General features: G+C 33.7%; 1 protein-coding gene across 1 annotated transcript in view; it reads left to right on the forward strand.

The window, feature by feature from the left end:
• Positions 1-396: 396 nt before the first annotated feature.
• LOC124356729 (breast cancer type 1 susceptibility protein homolog) overlaps positions 397-24,371 on the forward strand; it is a 29,309-nt gene continuing 5,334 nt past the window's right edge. Inside the window, exons 1-8 of the mRNA XM_046807909.1 lie at positions 397-524; positions 3,937-4,166; positions 6,033-8,086; positions 9,991-11,531; positions 14,341-14,454; positions 15,090-15,154; positions 18,322-18,826; positions 20,480-20,620. Coding sequence (XP_046663865.1) covers positions 11,343-11,531; positions 14,341-14,454; positions 15,090-15,154; positions 18,322-18,826; positions 20,480-20,620 — 1,014 coding nt within the window. The 5' untranslated portion in view covers positions 397-524; positions 3,937-4,166; positions 6,033-8,086; positions 9,991-11,342. The remainder of the gene's footprint in view (positions 525-3,936; positions 4,167-6,032; positions 8,087-9,990; positions 11,532-14,340; positions 14,455-15,089; positions 15,155-18,321; positions 18,827-20,479; positions 20,621-24,371) is intronic.

The raw sequence follows: 24,371 nt of genomic DNA on the forward strand, positions 1-24,371 counted from the left end.
TTTGGCAACTTTATATCAGACACTGGGCAGTTTTGAATTATGGCAACCAACTGTAGGTGTCAGTGGACCATATTTCTCATAACTTGCATATCATATTAGAGTGAGGTTGATTCTATACTCAATGAGAAAGGAAATTTCAAAGATTATGTATCTTAGAGGCATATGTGTTAGACTAGAAGGATTTAATTAATAAAAACGTCTAAGGTGGTTGTTCTTTTCTCAAATAGAATCATTTTTACAAGTAGAACTATATGATTTTGCTTTCAATAGAAATTTATTAGAAGATCTGCAGCTCATTGTATTATTTCTATTTTGCTAATCTTCAGAGTCACTTTAATAAGTTTACTAATTGTAAGAATATTGATGTCAACAGTACTTAATTTTTAAAGTGCCTAAAGTAAGTTTTTTTGTACAGATTACCAAATAACGTGTAAATAACACAATCCAATGGCATCAGTTCATGGCTTAGATAAACTACACCAAGCAATTACAGAAGCTTTGGAATTTGAAAAATGCTGTATATGGTAAGAAAACTGAAACTTGTTTATTATAAATTTGTGTTGTATATAAATTATTTACAAAATGAGTAAATGTACACATTTTTCATAAATTGTAATATACAGGGTTTGTCCGGAAAGTAATAGGACTGAGTCGATTAAGAAAAATATATTGAGCAAATCATTACAATTCTTTAAAAACTTTCAAAATAGGGTCCTTCTGCGTCGATGCAGCGCTGCCAGCGCGATTTCCAAGCATTGAAGGCGTCACAGAAGGCATTCTCCGGAATAGCCTTGAGAGACGCGGTGCATGCTGCTTGGATCCCCTCTGTCGTCTCAAAATGCTTGCCTTTCATTGGCCTTTTCAGGCGAGGAAACAAAAAAAAGTCCGGGGGGCCACATCTGGACTGTAGGGCGGCTGTGGAAGAGTTGGGATGCCGGCCTTGGTCAGGTAGCTGTTCACAAGAAAGGTGGTGTGAGCCGCAATTTCTGGTCGTCAGTGAGCTCTTTTGGGACCATCTTCGCACACATCTTGCGCATGTTCAAATGCTCCGTCACAATTTCATGAACCACAGATTTCGGTAAATTTAACATCTGGGCAATTAAACGAATACTTAGTCAACGGTCTGAGTTCAAAACTTTGCGCACACGAGTCACATTGTCGGTGTTCGTCGAAGATGAAGGTCTTCCAGCAAGGTCTTCATCGGCGACCTCTTCCCGGCCCTCCAAAAAGGCCTGGTGCCATCAAAACACACACCACTTCTTGCTAAAGCAACATCTTGGTAAGCCTGCAAGGTTATATCAAATGTCTCAGTCGCAGATTTACCGAGTTTCACACTGAATGTGATCGCGTACCTCTGCTCTAACGAACGCTGCATTTTCAGCTTCTACCACTCACAGAAACACGTCACGCGAAAATGCCTGTCCTTACTCTTCAGGTGCTCGGAGACAACTGACCAGCCAATTGTTCGTTAGCTAGAAACGCCCTCTACCGAATCCAGTCGGTGCGCGTTAGTTAGCTCCGAAGTATAGTCTCGGGAAATTAAAATCAGTCCTATTACTTCCTGGACAAACCCTGTATTAAGGTACTGTGTGTTTAGTTGTAGGAATGATTTTATCTAAATAATAAGGTTAGTTGTATTGATAAACAAAATTATAATTTCATTTGCATAGTTATACTAAGTGTTGTTAACCCTCCAAATGCTGCAATTGCACTATAACTTTAAAGTGCTGGTATCACACTGTGAAATGTGCCCAAACTGTAGCTGAACAGTTTATTCAATCAATCCGTAGTTTGTCTAAGAACAGATAAGAATGATTGATTAATTCCCTGACAATACTTAACAGTCAGCTGTTGGCACACTATACTTCACCTTGCTTGTCTAATGCCAATAACGTGTAGCTACAACAATTGATTTGCTGCTTATCCCACTAATATTATAAACGCAAAAGTTTGGATGTTTTGATGTTTCGAGGTTTGTCCTCAAATCATGCTGAAACTGCTATACGGATTGTGCTGAAATTTGGAACAGATATAGCTTTTGGTCTGAATTAACATTTAGAGTGCTTTTTACTACCCATAACACATTCATTTCACCAAATAAAGTCGAATTCAAATTGAAAAATTAGTTTGTTTACATTTGAATGTTATGATAAGAACGAAATGTATTTTGACAGCTATAGTTCAACAAACTTTCTGAAACATCGGTTTATATTTGAATTTTATCAATAATAAGTAAACAGTGCTTGATCGGTAGTATAATGCAGATAGTAAATAAAACATTAATATATAAATTTTACTCCAGATTGTGCCAGTGAGGAATTAAAATCATCTAATGCATTAAATACTGTTATAAAACTAACCTTAATGAACAAAGTTGTGAATGTTTTCACACAAGTTACTTTAAACTTACGGGCTTTCTTGACATTATGATATTACATTTTAACAATGATGGCTAATGGAAAAACAGAGAAATGAATACTAACATACCTCAACGATTCATTCTTTCCCTGGCTGCAGTCCAAAAAACAAGTGTAACGCAAAACTTTAATAACGATTATTTTGGAAAGTTGCAAAACCTTAATAAGAATTTCCCTCTTATACCGAAAGTACATAGTAAGTAGGTAGGACTCTCCCCTAGGTCGTAATAGGCTTTTCAGTCTACTTATGTGTGTATTTTCTTCATCAGGACAAGGTAAACTCAACTATGTCAACAGGATTTTGACCAAAGTAGATTTCTAAGAACTAGATAATCGAACGTATATAAAATTTGATCGAGGCAATATGGCAAGCTAAACTGTGACATAGTAGGTAAGTGAATTTAAATGGTCTTAAGTAGGCACTATTTAACCGAAGTAGGCATCTCAGTCCTACATAAGTATATATATATATATATATATTTCTTCTTCGTCAGAACAACAAGGCAAACTCTACTATAGTACTAGAAATATCTTAGACCTAAAATATATGACATGGACTGGAAATATACGCTTTTTGACCGAAGTAAGTTTGGGACCTGTGTGATCTGAGATTTGTGTTTTCTTGATCGGGATGACAAGGCAGATTCAGCTGTGACGTTATGTATATAATTAATTAGAACCGGAAATGCTCCTACATGTGCCAAACATGATATAATAATTAAGTTAAAACTCTGATACTATTTACCACGAACTTAAATAATACCTACCTGATGTATGCCTACTTACGTTTTAAAATTTTTATAGGACTTTGGTTGCTGCGGGTAACAGCTAGTACTTACACATATGTATACTTTGTGTTCTGCAGGAGTAGTGCACTTCTGCTGGTAAAAAACTGCCCTATAAGAAGGTCAGGGATCATGATTGGAGGGGGGGGGACAAATACCTCACCCTATGTAATAATAAAAAAAAAATTCCAGGTAATAAAATCATTTATCAATTAAAAACTGAATCGATTACAAGGTAATGCCTGAAATATTTTCAAGCCAGAGAAATTAGATACAAAAGTGAGTGTGTTCTTGAATAGCAAATTTGTTTTTAAATCTAGTGTTATATGAGTGTATTCTGTTAATTTTTGTGACAATGTACCAGGCACATTCATATATAAGATGTGTGTTTAGGAAACACAAACACACATGATCACAAATTATCATGACTGAATAAATAATTAAGTCATATTACACATTTCTGTAACAGTTCAGAGTCTATTTGGCTTGATTTTGAATGATATGTAATGTTATTAATGCTGTAACAACTGTATTCTCAAAAACCTGTTGCTAAAATAAATGTTTTAATTGGACAGGCAACCAAACACTCTTAGTAATCTCTCATCATCATCATCAGTAAGATTTTCTTATTGGCAAGTGTTAAGTCTTTATTTGTTAGTCTGTAATTAGTAGTGTGTTGTTGGAAGTTACTCTTTAATTTATTGCTTTCTTTTGTCATGTTTTTCTGCCACCAGTTTGGAAAAGCTGCAAAAATGCGTGATTCTCTGGCCATGTTCACACCGATTTTGCAACGACTGCATCTTGGCATATCTTGTGAGCGTTCATGGTGACAAGATACCTTGTCCTTTGTGTAAGAGGCTTACTACTCGGCGAAGTATTCTAAATTTTCAAGACAGGCAACAAGAATTTGAAGACAGTTTACAAACTCTTATAGGAAACATCAGTCTTGATCTTGGATTTGATAGTAAGTACCAAGTAATAATGTTCATAGCATATTAATGTTTTATATTCTTTTAATCCAAAATGGTAGTTCATTTTTTTATAATGTGTATTTGGTTGGTTATTGCGTATAGATTGTTGTTAATAAAAATATAAATACATAGAGACAAAAACAATAGACAATTATATTTTAGATAAATAAGTTTGCTGTGTAATAATTACAAGGTAAGAGTACGCCACATCACATGGAAAATTTTGTCTATAGCCCTTTCACTTATTAGCTGGTATTTCACGTTTGTTTTTATGAAGAGTTTCAACTACTATCAGTTTATGGTTGGTGTAGAGATCTTTTGAGAGGTATCGAAGTAAAAGAATTATCAAACGTTGTTATTACGCCCAGTACCATCAACAACTTTGATGCAACACTTTACTACACTTGAGGCATCATAGGGCAAATCAAAAGAGATATTTTAAAGTATCTCCATGTATGCTGTGTAGAAAGTAGTTGAATCAACTGTAGCGTATATCTGAATTCCATATCGACATCGTTTACTCTTAATTTAAACTCTAAATTCACACCGCTCTCTAAATGGTTCCATCATTTACATTTTCGCCAACACTATAGCTTTTATCACATATTTGTACAAAATCTTCAGAAATTTCAAAGACACGGGCTGAACTACCTTTATTTTTCGTGCTCAGAGGAGCACGAGTAGTTTCATCATCAAATCTTAGTGCCTGTGATAGTAATTGAAATCTTCGCTGGAACATGGTGGGAATAAAAATTTCAGGTGCTGTACCACCTGTACACCAAACCTCATCCAAAATAATGTGGCTGTTCTTTTTGATTCCAGTGATGTACATCAGCCCAAGAAATGCAGACAGTCCAAGAAAAATAATTTTTTTTTTTTTTGGATTGCCAGATTCTCTCAAATATTTCATCCTACTGCATTCTGTCATTTCACAGACTAAATCATTTTTTTTTCACAACAAAATAAGTGTCTGAAATCACCTTAAATAATACAACTCAATGTAGTAGTATCAAAACTTATTATAGTAACAGTTTTAGTTTTAACATTACCAAAAGCTAGAATGGTCCTAATGCAAATTATAATTATTTCCAAACAACCCATGAATAAAATAAGTTGCACAAAAATGGGTATTGAGTACTGAGAGCTAGCAGACGTCTTTTTGAAACTAATTGCAACATTAGCCAGATGCACCTTTAGTGATCCTTGCATATTTTACGTTAAATTCATAGTACATATCATGAACTGTATGTTGGTCCTCAAAATATTTATGGCTGAGGAGTTACCTGTTTGCCAAGATATAAAGCTGCTTTTTGGCTGCATTTAGTTATATCACAAGATCTTAGTCAAATCACGATCATCTGAAGACATGCTACTTATTGATTGTACACGTGTAATTTAAACTTGTGTTTGTCTTTTCATGTAGTCAGTAAGACATTCTCTAGACCAGATTTTAAATTTAAAATCTAGTTTCAAATTTGGTATTCAATTTCTTGTAATAAGTTTTGCTGTTAAATGTGGAATAATATTGTTTACATCCAAGAAGAGTCCTCAAAGCTTTATATGGTCCTCCATCCCACTATAAGTATTTCTAGGCAACTGATCAGTCATATGTTGTGCTCTTTCAGCTACCATGTTAAAGGTAAACAAATATAATTATGAGAGTAAACTAGAAAATTGGTCCAGTGTTGTTTTTGCCACTTAGATGTTGAAGAGTTAAGAAAAGGAATATTGTTCTCAGTAAAAACATTCTGACAATATTTATTATCCTTAAGGATGTATGTGTTATAGTATTATGGTGAAAAAGATGTCAATAAAATTGATTACAGATGATTTTTATAACATTGTGGTTTTTGTTTCAGTTACAAGCGTCCAACCATTTAAAAAAACTAAAGTAACATCTGATGACAAAAATAAAATCAGAGTACCGTCACCTGTGAGGAGAACCAGGAGTAAATCTTCAAGAAACATTCATAATGAGCAGAAAACTAATACAATCAATTGTGGGAATAAAAGATCCACTGAAAGTCCAGTCAATGCACAGGATTTTAAGTCACAAAATATTTCACTGTGTTCAGTGACATTGCATGATGTTATTAAAAACATGAGTCCACAAAGTGAAAAAGTTAATCAATGGCTAAACAGTACACACTTCTCTCAGGGGGAATCACCAAACATATCAAACACTGTAGTAGCAGATGTTCACGAATCTGATTTGGAGTCTCCTATGTTCTCAGACGATCAGTTAGTCTCGGTATCTCAAGTTGAATCGAAAACTATGAAGAAATCCTGCAAAAAGATACAGAAATCTCTTAATGTTTCTTCTGATATTAATGCAATAAAGCCTTTTGATGAAACATACAAAAGCAAAAGACTTAAAAAATCTTTTCAAGACAAAAGTAATGAAGAGAGTTACAAAAGTGAAAAGTTTGATCAACTTTTATGTCCAGAGAAAAAAATATCAAATTATTTCAGAAACGTATCAACGTAGGAACTTGCGTGAGAGAAAGTGTACAAGAGGAAGACGTTTTGATATAGATACTAATTTATTTAAGCCTGACGAAAACAACACTGAAAAAGGCAAAATGTCGGATTCTGATAAGCATGAAGATTCATCAGAGAAATCTTTGGAAGATTTTTCTTCAGGAAGTGGAGAGGAATGGGATGCTGAAGAAGAATCAAATAAAGGTCTTTCGAGTAAAAATAAGATTTTAAAAAATATTAAAAGATTAACAAAATCTAAGGACAAAAGTATTGGTTCGGAAAATCAAGTTTTAAAAAGAGTAAATAATAATAACATGAAAATCGCTAAAAATAAAAAATCTAAAACATTGTTAACAAATAACAAATGTCTGGTGAATTTTCTAAATAATAATAATGAAAAAGACAAGTTAAATAAGGGCAAAATAAACAGTTCCACCAACAATTATAACAAAACTGAGAATGATTCAACAAAAAGTGATGAAACTGTCAAAAGAATTATAGATGATTGGGATGACTATAAACGCACAAACATCTTAAACATGCCTTCTCTTAATGAGATTCAATCTAGAAATGTAAGAACACATGTACAATCTAACACTTCAGTGGAGCTTACGCCTGTTAAACAAGATAATCAACGCTCTCCTGGTTGGTCACGACTAAAAAATACAAAGAAAGAATTCCATATGTCTGAGAGAAAAAAACTTAGTTTGAAAACCCTAAGTAAGTCCAATTCTACAATATCCACTAATAAAGCCTCACCATTAAATAAAGGTAACAATAGTTTTGACGATATAAATCAGTCTTTTAATGACAGAAAAGAAAATAAAGTCAGTGATCCTTTAATTTCTCAATGTAAGGGACTTTTAAACAAGGTAGAAAAAGAAGATGTAATGCTTAAAGAACAAACAACCACCATTTCCTCAGCAGTTGATGAAACATTTCCAAAAATAAATAGTGACGAAAGTAAATCACTTTCAAATTCAGATCCTTTATTCAAGGGATTTTCAACTCAAGAACAAAATAAGTCAGATTTGAAAAAATTGGAAATGTTAAATGTAGAAAAATGTGGTGAAGCACCAATAACAAATAAAAAGACTGTTCTTTCAGAAAATATTCATTCCCAAGTTGAACTTTCTACTGGCTTAGTCAGTCAGGAAAATTTGGAAAATGACTTGCATAATGCTAATTCCAAAACTTCATTCATGGAAGTAGATGCAGAACAAGATTATAGAATTGAAGTACGGTCTCCAAAAATCAGTGGACAAAAAAATTGTGTTACTGATAAAAAATTAGAACTAGCAATTAATAGCAGCTGTAGAAATTCAAATGGAGAAACTGAGCGTAAAATTGTATGTGTTAATAATGAGCAAATCAATCCTCAACAAATTAAAATGATGAAAAGAGATAGAGATCCTGACTTACACAATAGCAGGTATATAGACAGTATTCATATATTATATTGATATAGGTTGTACGTTATTTTCCAAAAAAGGTGTTAATTAGTTACAGTGCAGCAAGCAATACAGTTTGTGAATCATTTAAATTTTATTGAATTGAATTGAATTGAAAATAACTTTATTCATAAAGTATACAGTGGTATGCATTGAATGGCGTCATTAGAAAAACTTAAAAACTAAAAAACATATATATACAGTATTGATAAAATATATGATAAAATAACTAAGTTAATTATAGTTCAGCTAACCCATACAATGGTTTCTCTGTTAAATACAATTTTAGCTCTTTTTTAAATTCTTTAAAGTTGTCAATGCCTCTCAATTCCACAGGAAGCCTTGATAAAAATTTTGCACCTGCGCTTGATGTTTTTTTGTTGAAAAATTCAAGCCTATGGGAGTCAATGGCAATTTCGTTTCTATGTCTGGTAAAATATGTATGTCTGTCACCTAGTCTAGGAATTAAACTATTATTACATAATTGTTTTACATGTAGTGTGGTATGAAACACATAAAGGCTGTAGACAGTCATAATGCCCAAGTGAGAAAAATGTTCGCGAACTGAAACGTCAAAATTTAGATTCAACATGGTTCGTATAGCTCTTTTCTGAAGAAGAAGAATTCTATCTAAGTTCTGCTTTGATGTACCACCATAAATAGCAATACCAAAAGCGACAGATGATTCGACCAGTGCATAATAGAATGCCTTTAATGTATTAATTGAACAAAATTTGGACATTCGGTAAATAGCATATATTCCTGAACTAACTTTACTTACTACATGGTCAATGTGGAGATTCCATGTCAAGTTTTCGTCTACAATTAGACCTAAAAATTTTGTGGAAGTTACTTTATTCAAAACTTTATTATTGATATTTATAACTGGATCAATTGGTTGTTTTCTTTTCCCTGTTGAGAACATGATAAAATTGGTTTTACTTGCATTTAATAATAAATTATGGTTACTTAAATAATTGTTCATACCTGTTAGACTTAATATTGAATTATTTTCTAAATTATTTAATGATTTTTCACTAATCTTTAAACTAGCATCATCTGCGTAGAGGCACAAATTTTTTGATGGACCACCAGGAAAGGAAAGTGGTAGACCTTTTAAATAACAGATGAACAATAGTGGGCCAAGAATTCGACCAGTGAAGAGGAAAAAAGCTAATGCATTTGTTGGTGCAACTGACAATTAACTAATCTAATACAATTCTTTCATAATCTCTCAAGCTCAAATGCTATTTCTATCAGTAAATATTTGGAAAACATTTCTTTATCAGCTTAGGGTTTTACAACAATTTTTATCAGCACAGAATTTTACAACTTGTCATTATCTTAGAAATTGACAACCTTTTATCAGCATAGAATTTAACGATGTTTTATTAACATAGAATTTGACACCAATTCTTTATCAGCTTAAAATTTGACAGCAATTGTTTTACCAGCGTAGAATTTGACATTTTTTATCAGCAAAGAATATGAGAATTTTTCATCAGCATAGAATTTGACACCTTTTTTATCTTAGTAGGATTTGACAAAAAAGTATCAGCTTAGGATTTGACAACATTATTCTGTTATCAGTAAATATTTCATCAGCACAGAATTTAACAACAATTTATTATCAGTAAAGAATTTGAGAACAATGTAAACAGATCGTACCTGAATTTTAACAAAATTTACATTAATCTTTAACATATTTGATATTAAATCCCAAGATCCAGATTTAAACTAAATCTCAATAGATAATACATTCAGCTTTAACAAATTTTATATTGATTTCAAACAGGATTGTACATTGATTCCAAACATATTTTACATTTGTACAAGATTTAACAGATTTTATGTTTATTCTAACGAAGTGTTTAATTTGTTTCAGTTCATCAATTTGTTCACCTGAGCGGAAAAGAAAGTGTCAAGATGCAGGAGTGCAGACCAGTCCTGGTCGAATGCAATCCCTAATTCAAGATATCCTCAAAAATATATGGGGAATAGAGGCTGAACAAAAACTAGCTATAATTTGCAATGGAAGCAATAGAAAGTTGCATTTTGATGAAGATAATTTGCAGTCGACATCTTCTAATGTTCAGAATAAATCATGTGGTAAAGATGATGAGGAATCGAACAACACTATGACTCAATATGCAAGAAATTCAAATGAAAATCTAAGTTATTCCAAGAAATGTCAAAACGATTCAGACTTTGTTTTAGGGACTGAAAACATAGAGTTTTCTTTAAGTAACATTTTGAATAAACATTGTAATAAAGAAGCACGTGAAATTGGAAGTGCTATGGATAGTTCCAACATTCTGAAAGAAAAGAGTGTATTAACTAATAATGATGTTGAGGTTGATCCTGATGCTCCCACCCAACCATACAAGACCCCTGTTGTACCCAAGCGGCCATTTGTAACTTCCACTTCAAACGTGTATTCGGCTGTGTCAAACCCTACAGAAAGTGAATTAAAAAGAGTAAATGAAATATTTGAAAATAATGATGTATTATTCCCAGACGCTACTCCAATAAAAGCAACACCATTGAACTGTTCAGGCATTGGTCAGTTAGAATCTTTTACTACAAATTTGAACAAGCAACTTGACAGCTTCAGTCATTCACCATCGAAAGCTTGTAAAGAAAAATCAAATAAGAGTAGACGACAGTTGGATTTTCTTGTTGATGATAATACCAATTCAAATGATATGTTTACTGCAGAGCATTTGGAAGAGATGCCTGGTAAAACAAAACCAAAACCCACAAAAGATTCACAAAACTGCAATACACACAATAGTGAAATTATTTCAATAGTTAATGACTCGAAAAAAGAAAGTCTTTGTATATCAATGGACAAAGAAAATGTCAATGATAATATAACTGAAAATGTTTCATTAAATAGTGATTCTATCATATTAAAAGAGGATGATAAATTTTTCACCAAACAAACAAAATATGACATTACCAAGTTAAGTCAAGATCAAGTAATTTCTTCACAGGTGAATGATTTAATGAAGTGTAATGAGACTTTGACTGAAACCCCAGATATTATACTTCCTACTGAAGAGCAAGAATGTTCTAGAAACCCTGAATTAAAAGTCACAAGAGGCCAGGTTACTCTCACATATAAAAAAAAAGAGCAAGAATGTTCTAGAAAACCCTAAATTAAAAGTCACAAGAGGCCAGGTTACCATCACATATAAAAACAAAGGCTCTCAAAGACATGTCCTCTCATCACCTATGGAAAACTCAAATAACGAGGAAAAACTGGACAATAACAAAAAAGACTCGAATGTTGATTCACCTACATTTAGTCTAGGACAGTTAGTTGAACATCAGGTTACAAACCGTTTACAAAAAGCAATAGTTGAAAGTACAGATAAACTAGACAAAGACCACAGAAATGAGTTGCAGTACAACAATTCGTTGGTGAGTACATACTTACGAAAATTAGTTAGTTAAGATTATTATATTTCATACAATGTATCTTAAACATATTTTAAAACATGCCACATGATTTCAAGCACCTTTTTGAAAGCTACAGACGCTCAGTAGAGTAGTTTTAACCAAGCTGAAATTGAAATAACTATCAGAAATCAAAATTCTTTATTACATGGACTTTGAGAACAGTAATAGTGTCAGTTAATACAAATATATACATACAATGACAGTACGTGTTTTCCCAATGGAAATCAGAATAAAAAGATATAGTCTTTATGGCAGTTTTCTTATAAACTCCTCCACTGTGTAGACTGGATTCTCGGTCAACCAGGCATTAAGCTTGCGTTTCAAGGCATAACTTGTCACTCGTTTAAAGTCTGCAGGAAGAAGGTTGTACAGTTTGGCACCAATAGAAGTGGGCTTCTTGTCATGAAGGGTCGTCCGGTGTCTAGTGACTGGGATTCTTGACGCATGTCTGGTGTTGTAATGGTGTCTTCTGATGTTGTTGTTGGGGAGCTTTTGCCCTGTCAACACTCTCTTGAGGTTATAGGCTGATGTACTGCCCCACACTATAATGCCATACCTTAGATGAGTTTCTAAGAGAGCGTGATAGGCTACTTTTGCTGAGTCAAGACTACATATATGCTTAATTCTGCGATTTACGTAGACTGCAGAGTTGATTTTTTTGCAGAGAGCATTGATGTGTGGTGCCCAGGTGAGATTGCCATCCAAGGTAATTCCCAAAAGTTCTGTGAAACTATGAAACTTTATGAAGTGTGTTCAAAAAGTAACCAACCTTAAGTTGGAAAGAGGTCACTTTTGAAAGCAAGTGCTGAAGGCATTGTTCAGAATGGACTGAGATGAGCTGTCACATTGAAATTGAACAGCCTGATCACTACTGATAGTGATCACCTTTGTAGCTAGTTTACAGACAATAACACGTCTATTCTCCATCACTAAAACCTGAACTTTTCTGATAACTTCATCATTTTAACCTGTTGCTGATCTTCCAGAAACACGTTATTAACAACGGATGATTTAAATAGGTATTAGTACTTTGGACATTTGCCAGTGTTTTATATATACTCATACTGGCTGTTACCCATGGCTCACACCTAATTTTCAAAATTAAAGCCTTTGTATAATATACAGTATTCTTTATTAACAATGTCATCAAGACATGTTACAGAGTCAAACAGTTTTTACAAGTGAATTCAATTATTAAATTAGAGGTCTAATTAAGATTCATCATTCCATGAGGACAACTCATCGAGTGTGTAGTTTGCGTGGTCTTGCAGCTAACACTGTAGGTTTCTCTTTATAGATCCTGGGTTGTCTTTCAGAAGAGTTTCATTCCAGCATATGATGGTTTTTTCTCAAACAATGCTGTAATCCCCTGCTTGTCTAGTGTAATGGCAGTGTAGATCTCTTTGTTTTGGAGGACCCTGAGTTATGCAGTAAAGTATGGTTTCTAGGATGTAAATGGATGTTATTGTCAATATTTTTCAGTTGGTGAAAATGTTTCTGCAGCTCTCTCTAAGTCCTACTCCAGCCATTAACCTTATTGCTTTTATCTGCATTACCAGAACTCTGTGGATATTGCCACCTGAAGAATCAAGCACCCCAGATTGCTATTCCATAACGGAGGTGGCTTTCGAATAACACGTGATTTGCTATTCTCATGGCTTCATGAGTACTACATTAGTATTAGTATTCTATAAAATATTAATTGTACAGTGCTTAAGCAATAGTCTAATGCATATAGCAAATACAAAGTTAATTAATATCTAACTTTTACTCCAGACTGCACCAGTGACGAATTTAAAACATCTAATGCATTATAATTATTATTTAAACACTGTCTTAAAATCAGCTTTAATGAACAAAACTGAATGTTTTCATGTACTGTACTCCAAACTGGTGGACCTCCTTGAGATTGTGATATGACATTTTGACAATGGCTTAAGAAAAAACAGAAGTGAGCACTAACATGCCCCAGCTGTCCATTCTTTCTCAGACTACAGTCCAAAACACAAGACTTTTATAAGGCAAACCCTTATAAATGATTATTTTGAAATGTTGCTTGAAGTTAATAGTAGACCCCCTAGACCGTAATAGGCTTCTCAGTCCTACGTATGTATGTACATTTTCTTCATCGGGACAAGGCAAACTCAACTATCGTACTGGAAATACCTTAAATCGAAAGTAGATTTACAAAAGGTGGAAGTAATCGCTTTTTGGCCAAAGCAGATTTCTGAGAGCTACATACGTTTATAGTTGTGATTGGGGGTTAATAAGGCATTCTCAACTGTGTCACTAAGTGATTTTATATGATCGGAAGTAGACACCTTTTACTCGAAGTAGGCTTCTTCGACCGATTTATATACATATTTTTTTCTTCGTACATAACCACTTTTTGACTGAGGTATTTTCCTGAAGAATCAGCTGCGGTATTGGAAATATAATTAATTCGAACCAGAAATGCTCCTACACGTTCAAAACATGATATGAGAGTTAGGTTAAACTCTGATACTCTTAAGTATGATTACGGAAATAATATGTGCCTGATGTATGCCTACTTAAGTTTAAAAAATGTCGTAGGACTCCATTATCAAGTGTATGATCATATTACATCATAAGTATTTTTACTAAGTATCATAAGAACTTAAGTTTTGGAAATTCGTGTGAATCCGCTAATAAATATTAAATCTGCAGTTTTGACATTGCTCACAATGTGCATAACTTTGAGTTTTGTCCTATTACATAAGATACTAATTTGTTACAATTGAATATTTAGGTAGCTTCTAATAAACCTGAATCAACAGTGGATCTTCAAGGATGTCAAGATGAAGAACAAACTCCGAAACATAACTTAAACATGTTGGATGATGGACCTATGTCCCCTGATGAGGTATGTAGTTTATCATATTTAGTTTGACGTTTTATTCTTCAATTGATTATCAGAAATTAAATTCAGCTGTACGCAATTTTAGTCTGAAACTTAAACTTAGAAAATGTGTCATCTCTTGGTGCTTTGTTTTTCAATAGTTTGCCAGGTTTGGGATGTATGGGTATTAAGTTACAGCTTAGCTATTCTCATTGTCACAAAGATGGTGGCATAGATATCATAGACAACTGTTCTTAAATTCTTGTACATGATCTGAAACATTTTGAAGTTTAGTTAAGAGTTCCCTGTTAGATCAGTAGCTTCTCTTAATTTTTTACTAATACAAGACAAGTTGTGAAAATTTGTATATTTGCTTTTGTTCATCACTGTTCATGGGGATGCTAAGAAACTTTTTACCAAGCAGGAGTTTCCGATAATTTTTTGGAGCCAATGACATCTAAGCAATGACGAACATCACAACTAATTTATGAAACAGGGTATTACGAGTGAAGTCATGGGTTACAATACAATAATTGAATCCTTGGAAGTGAACGATACTTGTTAAGATAAGTATTATAGAGAATAAATACAAAAAAGAGTTTATTCTTGTGTTTTATTTGAAAACAAATTGTACTGAAGTCAGTTGTTGATTTTTACAGGTGTCAAATGCTTCCAGTGAGGATTTATTTGTTGAGGGGACACCATCACAGATAAAAACATATGTGTAAGCTATTTAATTTCTTACAAGTTTATAAACTTATTAATTACCACATACATGTGTAAGTTCTTTGAGTTGGTAAGAATTAATCAACCAGTCCAAGTGCATGTCAATTGATACACATTTGAACTATTACAACATCAAATATTCTATAATTAATATCATTCCAGTGTAGGCCAGCCTATTAAAAACATGTTTTTGTATTATCAGTTAAACATACTGACAATATGAGAGACAGATGAGAAGTGGGATGAAACATACACATAAACTTTATAATAGAAATTAAATATAATATTAATATTTTTTATCTCTCCATATTCATCCAACTCACACTGTTGGGATAGTTGGAGATTTTATCTTCATAATAATCCTAGTTGGAGAGACAGCGGAAGTATGGTGAAATTGGAAGATGAAAGGAATAATAAAAAGTGCAAATATGCTATGTGATATTGACATGATTTCTTTATCCTAAGGGCTCTTTGATACATGCGATTTATGTTGGTACAGCAAAAATATATCTGGTGAAATAATTTTGGATGCTGCACATATCTTGCAATACATGCAAAGATTCTATTATAATTGCTAATAAATTATTGGATGGGAGCATGGGCATACTTTAGTCACCACCATAATTAAATGATTGACCCTGTTGTAATGCATGCTACTTATAAGTTTTTACTTATTCCTTACTCCCAGGAGATTACAGTTATGTCATCCCTAATTCTTGAAATCAAGCACTATTTGAAGTAGGTATTGATTTTTATGACTACCTCATATAACCATAAGCAACTAGATTTTTTTTCATGCCATTATTGTGTGTAACAAGACATTTTTCTTAGAAATCTTAACTTTCTGGCTTATATTTGTAAAATGGAAATAACGGATTACTGACAGTTAGTATTTTAACTAAACAGCTGTTAATGATACTAAAAAACAATAATTAAACAAACAAAGAGTACTTTTTTCAGCCCATAAAAAAAGAATAAACACCAAACCACTATTGTTTACAAACTAACTACCACAAACAATACAAGTACACAACATGTTAGCAGGTTACGTGAAAACAGCTGAGATTTATCAAGCGCTTTTAGGATACAGCTGTTGTGAGTAAAAAACAGAACAAATATGGAAGAAAAACAGTTTAGGGTGACAAAATGGTACCAAAATAAGGAACTATCCTGTTTTCTTCTGACTAGAAAGTGTGACAAATTCAAATGGAACTAGGCTGGGTATATATGTCCGTGGGATGCAATAGGTTAAGCCAGACAGGTTAGGTGACAGACAGTGTAACCATACTAAACTCAGAGAAGGTATTTAATTCAAAAGAGGAGAACAATGAATCCATTTATATTCTACTTATGAAGTTGACAACAGTTTAATGGAATTTTATACTTGGTCATTAATAAACAGATAGCAGTTGTTAACCCTACATCAGGCGCTAAACAGAGTTTTTCCTCTGTGTATTTTTTTATTATTAAAAAATAGTACTACTTTTCTGATGTTGGCAGTCGTTTTCCCGCAGTGTACTTCACGAGCATCTTTCGAGAAGCGAAACAATAGCCTCCCTGCTTATCTTTGTCAAAATCTGTCAGTATGAGGTCTACTTCCGTGCGAGACTGGACGATTCCTCCGTGAGCGCCCGATGTCGTGTTTGTAGTCCTTGGACGAAATCTCCGTGAGCGCCTTATAGAGTGTTTAGTTTTTATGGAATAATAATCCGTGTGCGCCTAAATGTGTGACCTGTGATGGTTTCTTTTTAAGTTTTACAATATATTTTATTTGAATTTTGTGAAATGGAGAATGAAGACGAGAGACTTGTCAGTACAGTACCCGTGTGCTAGGGAACATTTCAGTACTGTTTTATGGAGTGAACATTGTCGTTATAAGAACCAAAGGAAAATGTTTTGAAACTTTGTGTAGTGTTAAAAAAAATGGTTTAGTAATAAATAAATTTTGATTTTAGAATAATAACTGACGTTACAATTGTATAGTATTTCAAGAATTGAAGTAAGTTGTTTTTTGTAAGAAATTTAAAAACTAAGTTAATTTCCATATATTATTACATAAGGTTAAACATTTTTACAATTAATTGCATTATTCCTTAAAAATAAATCATGTTGTTATCATACAATAACATTTTTTTAAATTTCGAAATTCTTATTTGGAAAATTCATTACATAAGAGAGTAATTTTTATTTAAATTCTAAAAATGAATATATTACATTGTAATTAAATCAGTATGAATATTTAAACAAATAAAAACATTTTAAAAACGACTATAATATCCATTATTCGCTAACCTGGAGGAAACCTCCGTGAGCGCCTGATGGTGTTTTCTAATTTTAAGCGCCTGATGGAGGGTTAATAAGTGTCAAAAAAGGGGCAACAAATTTCAAGGTAACTTTAAAAATGAATATACCTTCTATTTGCTCATTGCTATTTGAAAATATTAAAGTTATGCATTAATAGGTTTAAAGCTATGATTGTTTTTAGTTTAGTATATTTTTGTATAAACACATTCACTGTGAGTCTATAATGTTGATCTTGAATAATATGTAACAACCTTGTTGGCTATACAAACATAAATGATGAGGAAAAGAGTAATAATAGTATTATAAATGTCAGTATTGGGTGTTCTACTCTTTCCAAAATTGATCTCTAGAAGTTGCCCCCTGTTAACTTTATATGTGCCTAACTGTTTTACTGTAGTATACATTATACATATGCATTTGGTGTCTTTCAATGTAAGTGCTAAAACTCATTTTTAAGTTTTAAATAGTCTATATTATTTTCATTATTGGGAGTATTTGGAACATTTCAGGATCATTAATTACATGTCAACAGTTTGGATGGAAAAGGGGGCTGTTTTTTCTAAATATAGATATTCTATTTTTGAAGATCCACATTTTGTTGGCGAGGGCAAAGTAAAACAATGTATGTGTCATTGAATTATGTTTTAATGTTCTTTTATTTTATAGTTTCCATGTAAAGATTATTGTTAGGAACATGTATCTGTTACCATAAAATTAAACAATTGAGTGGGATGTGATAGGGGAAGACTTTTTCATCATTATCAACAGTGTTAAAAATATGGTGACTAAAAACTATATTTATATGTATTATAAGTGTTGCATACAACCTGGTAGGCACTTAAAATATGGTTTTTGTTTTAGGAATCATAAAAAGCAGAATCAATGTGAAATGCTTGAAGAATCAAACAAAGTGGATTCTACAAACCTCACTGAAAAATTTAGTGAGAAACCAGTTCATTCAGTTTCAAACAATTTTGAACAACATTCTGTAACAGAGAGCACCAACATGGAGCATGAACATATACAAAAAGTTACCACTAGAACGGAAAATACTGAAAATAAAAATTGTGATCAAAGTGAAATAGTCGAAAGTTCACAAAGTGAAACTGATGAAAGTGAAAATTACTGTTTTTCTTCATCACTATTAACTCCTCATCAAAACCAAGTACTCGGCTACGTACTATCAAATCTAAATATTCCGTTCTCCAAAACGGTGGGCAATCATATTTCTCACCTTATTGTTTCAAACTCAGGAGGATATGCTCAGCATTCGCACAAGTTTCTTCTAGCTATGGCTTTGCACAAACAAATTATTAAGTATGACTGGATTGAACAAGTAATCAAGACACGGAGGCTAGTACCGCTGGTGGGTATCTATATTTTATTTCTTGTCTTGTAATTTACATTGTACAAAGAGTTGATCAAAATAAACATTTAAGGTTGTAGTGAAAATTGCTTTTTCAAAGATAGATTTGAAAAGTATTTAATGGTTAAGACTGTGTACTGTGTCTAGCAAAGACAGAATCAGCTGTGATTATGACACAGGCGTGATGATAATCGACATCACACACAGCACGAGTGATGATTTCAAATATTACTTCCAGTTTTGACTAAGTTTTAGTTAAGCCTGTCACTTAAGGGGCTAGATAAATTTCATCTCTTTCTGCCTGTCTTTCTGCATATCTTGAAATCAACCTGTTCTATAGACTTGAAAGTTTGCATGAAGCTTCATTTCTTATTGGCAACAGTGAGTTTCATGGTAGTGAATGTCACTCAATAGGATGTGGCTGAGTGCCAGCAAATATTTTTACATTGGTCTTATGGGAAAACAGCAGAATAAATCAATTTGAAACAAAACTGAGTACAATCATATGAGATTTTAATATGTGATATATTTATTCACATATTATATTCATATATTTTATTCATAGAGTAAGAAGAAAAAATAATACAGTGGAAAGTCAATGTAAAAGGTCGGTGACAAGTTTTTACTTCAGCGTACTCTTATGTTGTAGTACCCTCCCAAGCTCACCAGAACATTTATTTCTTTTAACATTGCTATGGAACCTAACTTAATGAACAAACATGTGAATATGTCATGTTGTATTAATCTTGAGAAAGATTTCATTTGTAAATTTAAAATTTTGCTTGGAAACTTTTATTTTTAAATACATAATGATGAGCTCTATGATGGTGTATGTCAAACCATGGAATTTGGCTGAGCATCATTTAAGCCTATCGCTCAGTAGCCTCACACAATTTCTCTTTTGTCTGCTGGTGGATGTAAAAATTTCTTTTCTGTATGATTGTCTGTCTTCTATCTGTCTGCAGGACATCTCAAGAATGAGATGAGCTATAGATTTAAAATTTTGCATGCAAACTCATCGAAGCCTGTTACGTGTCACTTGGTGTGGTTGTGGCATACTTATAACTTGTATTATTTCATGATTAAATGATTTAAGTCATATAAAGACCTAGAGGACTTTAAAAGCCAATGGCATCTCTGAAACTATGGAACTGCCTCAATAATGGAGCTATGGGCACATATAGGTTAAAGAGTGTTAACAATTCTTCAAGCTGGTCTCCAAGTTCCTAATGAAGGTCTCGGCACGGCTATATCTGTATCTGTGATGCCTACTTCCCGAAGCTATAAGTTTGAACTTGCTTCTTCCCAGAATTTATCAAGTATGCTGGTCCCTAGACCCTTCTTATTCTTATTCTTGTGACTTTTTATTTTTTGTAACAGTATCTCCTTTAAAGGTGGCTTGCCAACGACCTTTCTAAGGTCTGAAACAATTTCTGATTTGAAGTCTGGCAAATTAGTGAATCACATAGGTAAGTACTGCCGAATAACAAGTTTTAAGTATTTTTTATACGTTGCTTTTAAGATTCATTCCACTGATATTTTCCACCAACGATCTTTATATTAATATAGCTTTTGTAATGTCTGTGTGAGAACTCTGTATGACCTTAGTAATGCATAATTTAATTAGCTAATTACAGAATTGTAATTTTTCAGGAAGACTACCTGGCAGTTGACCGTAATGGCGTGTGCGGAGTTTTGAGGGCCAAAGAAGATGTAAAGAGAGAACTTTTGCAAAATTTTGCAATTCATATTTACAACACTATAGACAAAGAAATACAAAGGCATCAGATTGAGGTTGGCAATTCATCCTGTTACTAAAAATAACTAGATATCATATAGTAGCAGACAGATAAGACTGTTACTTCTGATTGTTAAGATTGTTTTACTCGTATTAAAATTGAAATGGAATCTTAGTGTATAACTAAGAGCTATTTAATTTCCCCACTAATAAAATTAAATTCAGATTCTTTATTGTACAGGTCAAGGAGAAATGTTTACGTTACATAAAAGTATAGTAGTCAGTGTTTGTAAATTCTTCATATTATGTTGTCTTTATTAGTCAAGGACACTCTCTAGGAATTCTTTCACTTAGTAGAAGAGTCTTGTCTTTCAGCCACGCTCTTAGTTGTCTCCTTAGTCGTTGTCGTCCAGTTTCCTTCTTGAGGTGTCCAGGCATGTTCTTGTATAACAAGGCTCCTTTGTAGCTAGGTTTCTCTTTGTAAAAACTAGAATGGTGAGTTGGCAGTGAAAAATCTATTGCGTTTCTGATGTTATGTTTGTGTAGACTGTGTGCCTGTTAATTCTCAACAGCTATCTTGTAGTTTAACGCTACAGGGCACCGAATCACTCTTTTCCGGTTTACAAGCACTCTCCAGATTTGAGCTTGTTGTTCCACCCCATATTGCTAGGCCTTACCTTAGATGGAATTCAAAAAGTGAAAAATGTGCAATTTTGGCTGTTTTTAATCCCACTTGTTTGTTTGGTCTGCTTGATGACATAATATGTTCCTGAGCTGAGTTTTTTTACAAAGTTGATCAATATGAGTTCACCAGTTCAGGTTCTCATCTATCACTATTCCGAGGTACTCTGCCTCTATTTCCTATTTCCAAATGCTATAAATTATCTGCAAAGATTTGTTCTCATTCAACACAAGGTCATTTGAGTACGGTATTGTTTCGTCATATTAGAGGCTATGTAAGCATTGACGTCAAGTTGTTCATTTGATATTTCTGTTAACCCTCCAAGCGTCCACTCTAACACCTCTTGGCGTTACAGCCATTTTCTACCATTTGTAAGGGTTTTTTTAAAAATATACAGCTGTCATATTTACTAACAAAACCATGCATTGTTATATATCATTTTATTTAAAAATGAATAGAGATTATATAAAAAAATAAATGTAATGTCCTTACCTTGCATTTTATAATTTTTTTTTTGCCTTGAAAATGTAAAATTTTTTTTTTTTTTTTTTTTTTTTTTTTTAACTTTGCGCCCCCCCTAGAAAAACACACAACCAAAAAGTTTTAAAAAATCCAAAATAGCCATTTTGTCCACAACTTAGTCTTCTGTTAGAAAATATAAACACTTAGATTATTATATATAGTTTTAGAATAATTACAACTAAAAAACGAAACTATGTACAATCTCAGAAAAGACCTGATATTGCTCAGTCAGAGGAACTGCTACTGCTCTCATCCCTCCCGTCGCCTTCTCTTTTTTCCACCTCTCATGGGCCTCCAAAAGTGTTTTTGTAAGTGGGAGCACTTAGGATGCACACCACAGTTGCATCCTGGACACCAGAAGGTGGATCTTCCTTTATTGCAAACAACACACTTCCTCATTTGGACCCCAGGAAGACGCTCCAGTCGATGAGGAGGATCAGGTCCAGCGTCACCAGCAGGTCCTACAACCACCCGGCTCTTCACTGGCAGCAAGAGTGTCCACAATGCTTACAATAAAATTTCTCCTGTCCATGGGGCTTGTCAGTGTTTAGGGAGTATAGAACATAAGCGTTGAAAAGAGCCAAATCAAACAGATTGAAAAATATTTTCTTCCAGTACTTAGTTGTCTGGCGGTTGCAAGTAGTGTGAAACACACACTTATCGCTTACATCCACACCTCCCATATCCTGATTAATATTTATGAATGAGAAGAGGTTTCATCCCTTCCAGACCTTTTTTGCTTCTTATCAGCTGATCCTCTGCATGAACATGCAGTTGTCAGAGCAAACACAGGCTTTTTACCAGCTCTCTGCTTGAACTTGACAAGCAGCAAATCTCCTTTCCTGAAATATATGGTTTTCTCTGGGCTCCAGGTCTGCATTCTTGACAGCTTTGGGTAAAAATTTAGAGTTTTTATTTATGGTACCTGTTAAAAAGGTTTTTCTGTACAACAGACTATTTGCTAGTGGAATTTTCGTATAGAACTGGTCTGTAAACAAATGGTAGCCCTTGTCCAAGAGTCCACATTTATCCATAATATTCATCACAACTCTTTCGGTGAACAAGACTGGGTTCATTTATATCATTGCGGTGAACTGCTAGATAGTCAGTTCCACTATAAAGTTCAATACGCAATACATAGTTTGTTGAGCTATCGCAAGCCTCAAATTTTTGATCCCATATTGTTTATGTTTTTTTTGTTAGGAAGATACTGGATGAAGGTGCACCTATTCTTCATCCCAATTAGGCTTTCATCAATACAAACACTTTGGAAAGGTACAAAGTGCCTAGCAAAAGCTAAATTTAGATGGTCAAGAAAGTATCTTACTTTTTGCCAGGGATCATAACCGGGCTGACCTATCTCAATGTTCACTGCTGATGACAAATGCAAAAAACCACTTATTAGAAAAATATCTGCTTGATTTCATAACCATGGAAAAAAATGGTGTGCCCTGAGATGTCCTAACATCCCAGTAGTGCTTCACATTTTTTTTTTATAACAATCCCCATATTTATGGTCAATGCCATAAATTTTTTCATCTCAGCTACTGTGACTGGTGACCATTTTGTCCACCTTGAATTTCTCGATAGGGTTTCCCTCATTTCGTTTTTTTAGCTATTGCTCTGTCAGCATATGCATTAGTTTCTCTAGTTAGTAATTGCCAAAAAGCTGCAGTTTAGAAACAAATTCAAATACTCAATAGGCCTACTATTACGAGGAGGGCAATTTTTTATACCAGGATTTCTGACTTGGAACTGAGGCCTAATGTTCTTTTCTGGCTCTGGGGGATAAATTCTGAGCCATGGATTCAAACGGCCTGCAGGCCTATCACCGACAACACTACCATTATCAGAAATATCATCTTCATTACCTGGAGTTTCTTTGTCAGATGTTTCTAAGTCTTCATAATCGGGAACGTATTCCTCACCGCCTGCCTCCGATGAAAAATCTGTTAGTGAATGGTCAGATGGAATATTTCCCACATCAATGTCGCTTCCATTGCTCTCATCTTCACTAGAAATCACTTCGTCTAATATATTCCGTATAGGACTAGATTGAGAACGTAAATTGTCACTCATTTTCAAAAGATAACCAAACTATAAACACGAACTGACCACGACAAAACAATGCTACGGCAACCTGTTGTGCAAGAACAGCTGTCAGTAACACGTCGTTGTTTTTCTACAAGCCGTACAGCTCACCAAACATTATAGCTGTCTTGGGACAGTACACGGCAGAAAGCTTGTAATCTGCTCTTTACAACGATATACGATACTTGACGTTTGTTGCGATAGAAAACGCATCTAGCGGCGTCTTTGTAAACTACTGTCTACCCGTCGATTATTCGACGACTGACGCTCCCAGCGGTGTACTTCGACATCGAATAATCGACTTCTAACGCTGGGAGGGTTAATGTAATGACAGTGTCATCCGCAAACAACAGTCTGGCAGACATCTTTAAATCAGTCTAGTAGGTCGTTTGTTAGTAGCGAGAATTAGGCCCAGCACTGATCCTTGAAGCACACCTTTCTGCATTAGGGTTAGAGTTGATTGAGCTTTCTTCCAGAGTATTATTAGAGACACATTTAACTTCCCTCCATTT

Source organism: Homalodisca vitripennis, chromosome 3 (assembly GCF_021130785.1).
Source record: "Homalodisca vitripennis isolate AUS2020 chromosome 3, UT_GWSS_2.1, whole genome shotgun sequence".
NCBI lineage: Eukaryota > Metazoa > Arthropoda > Insecta > Hemiptera > Cicadellidae > Homalodisca > Homalodisca vitripennis.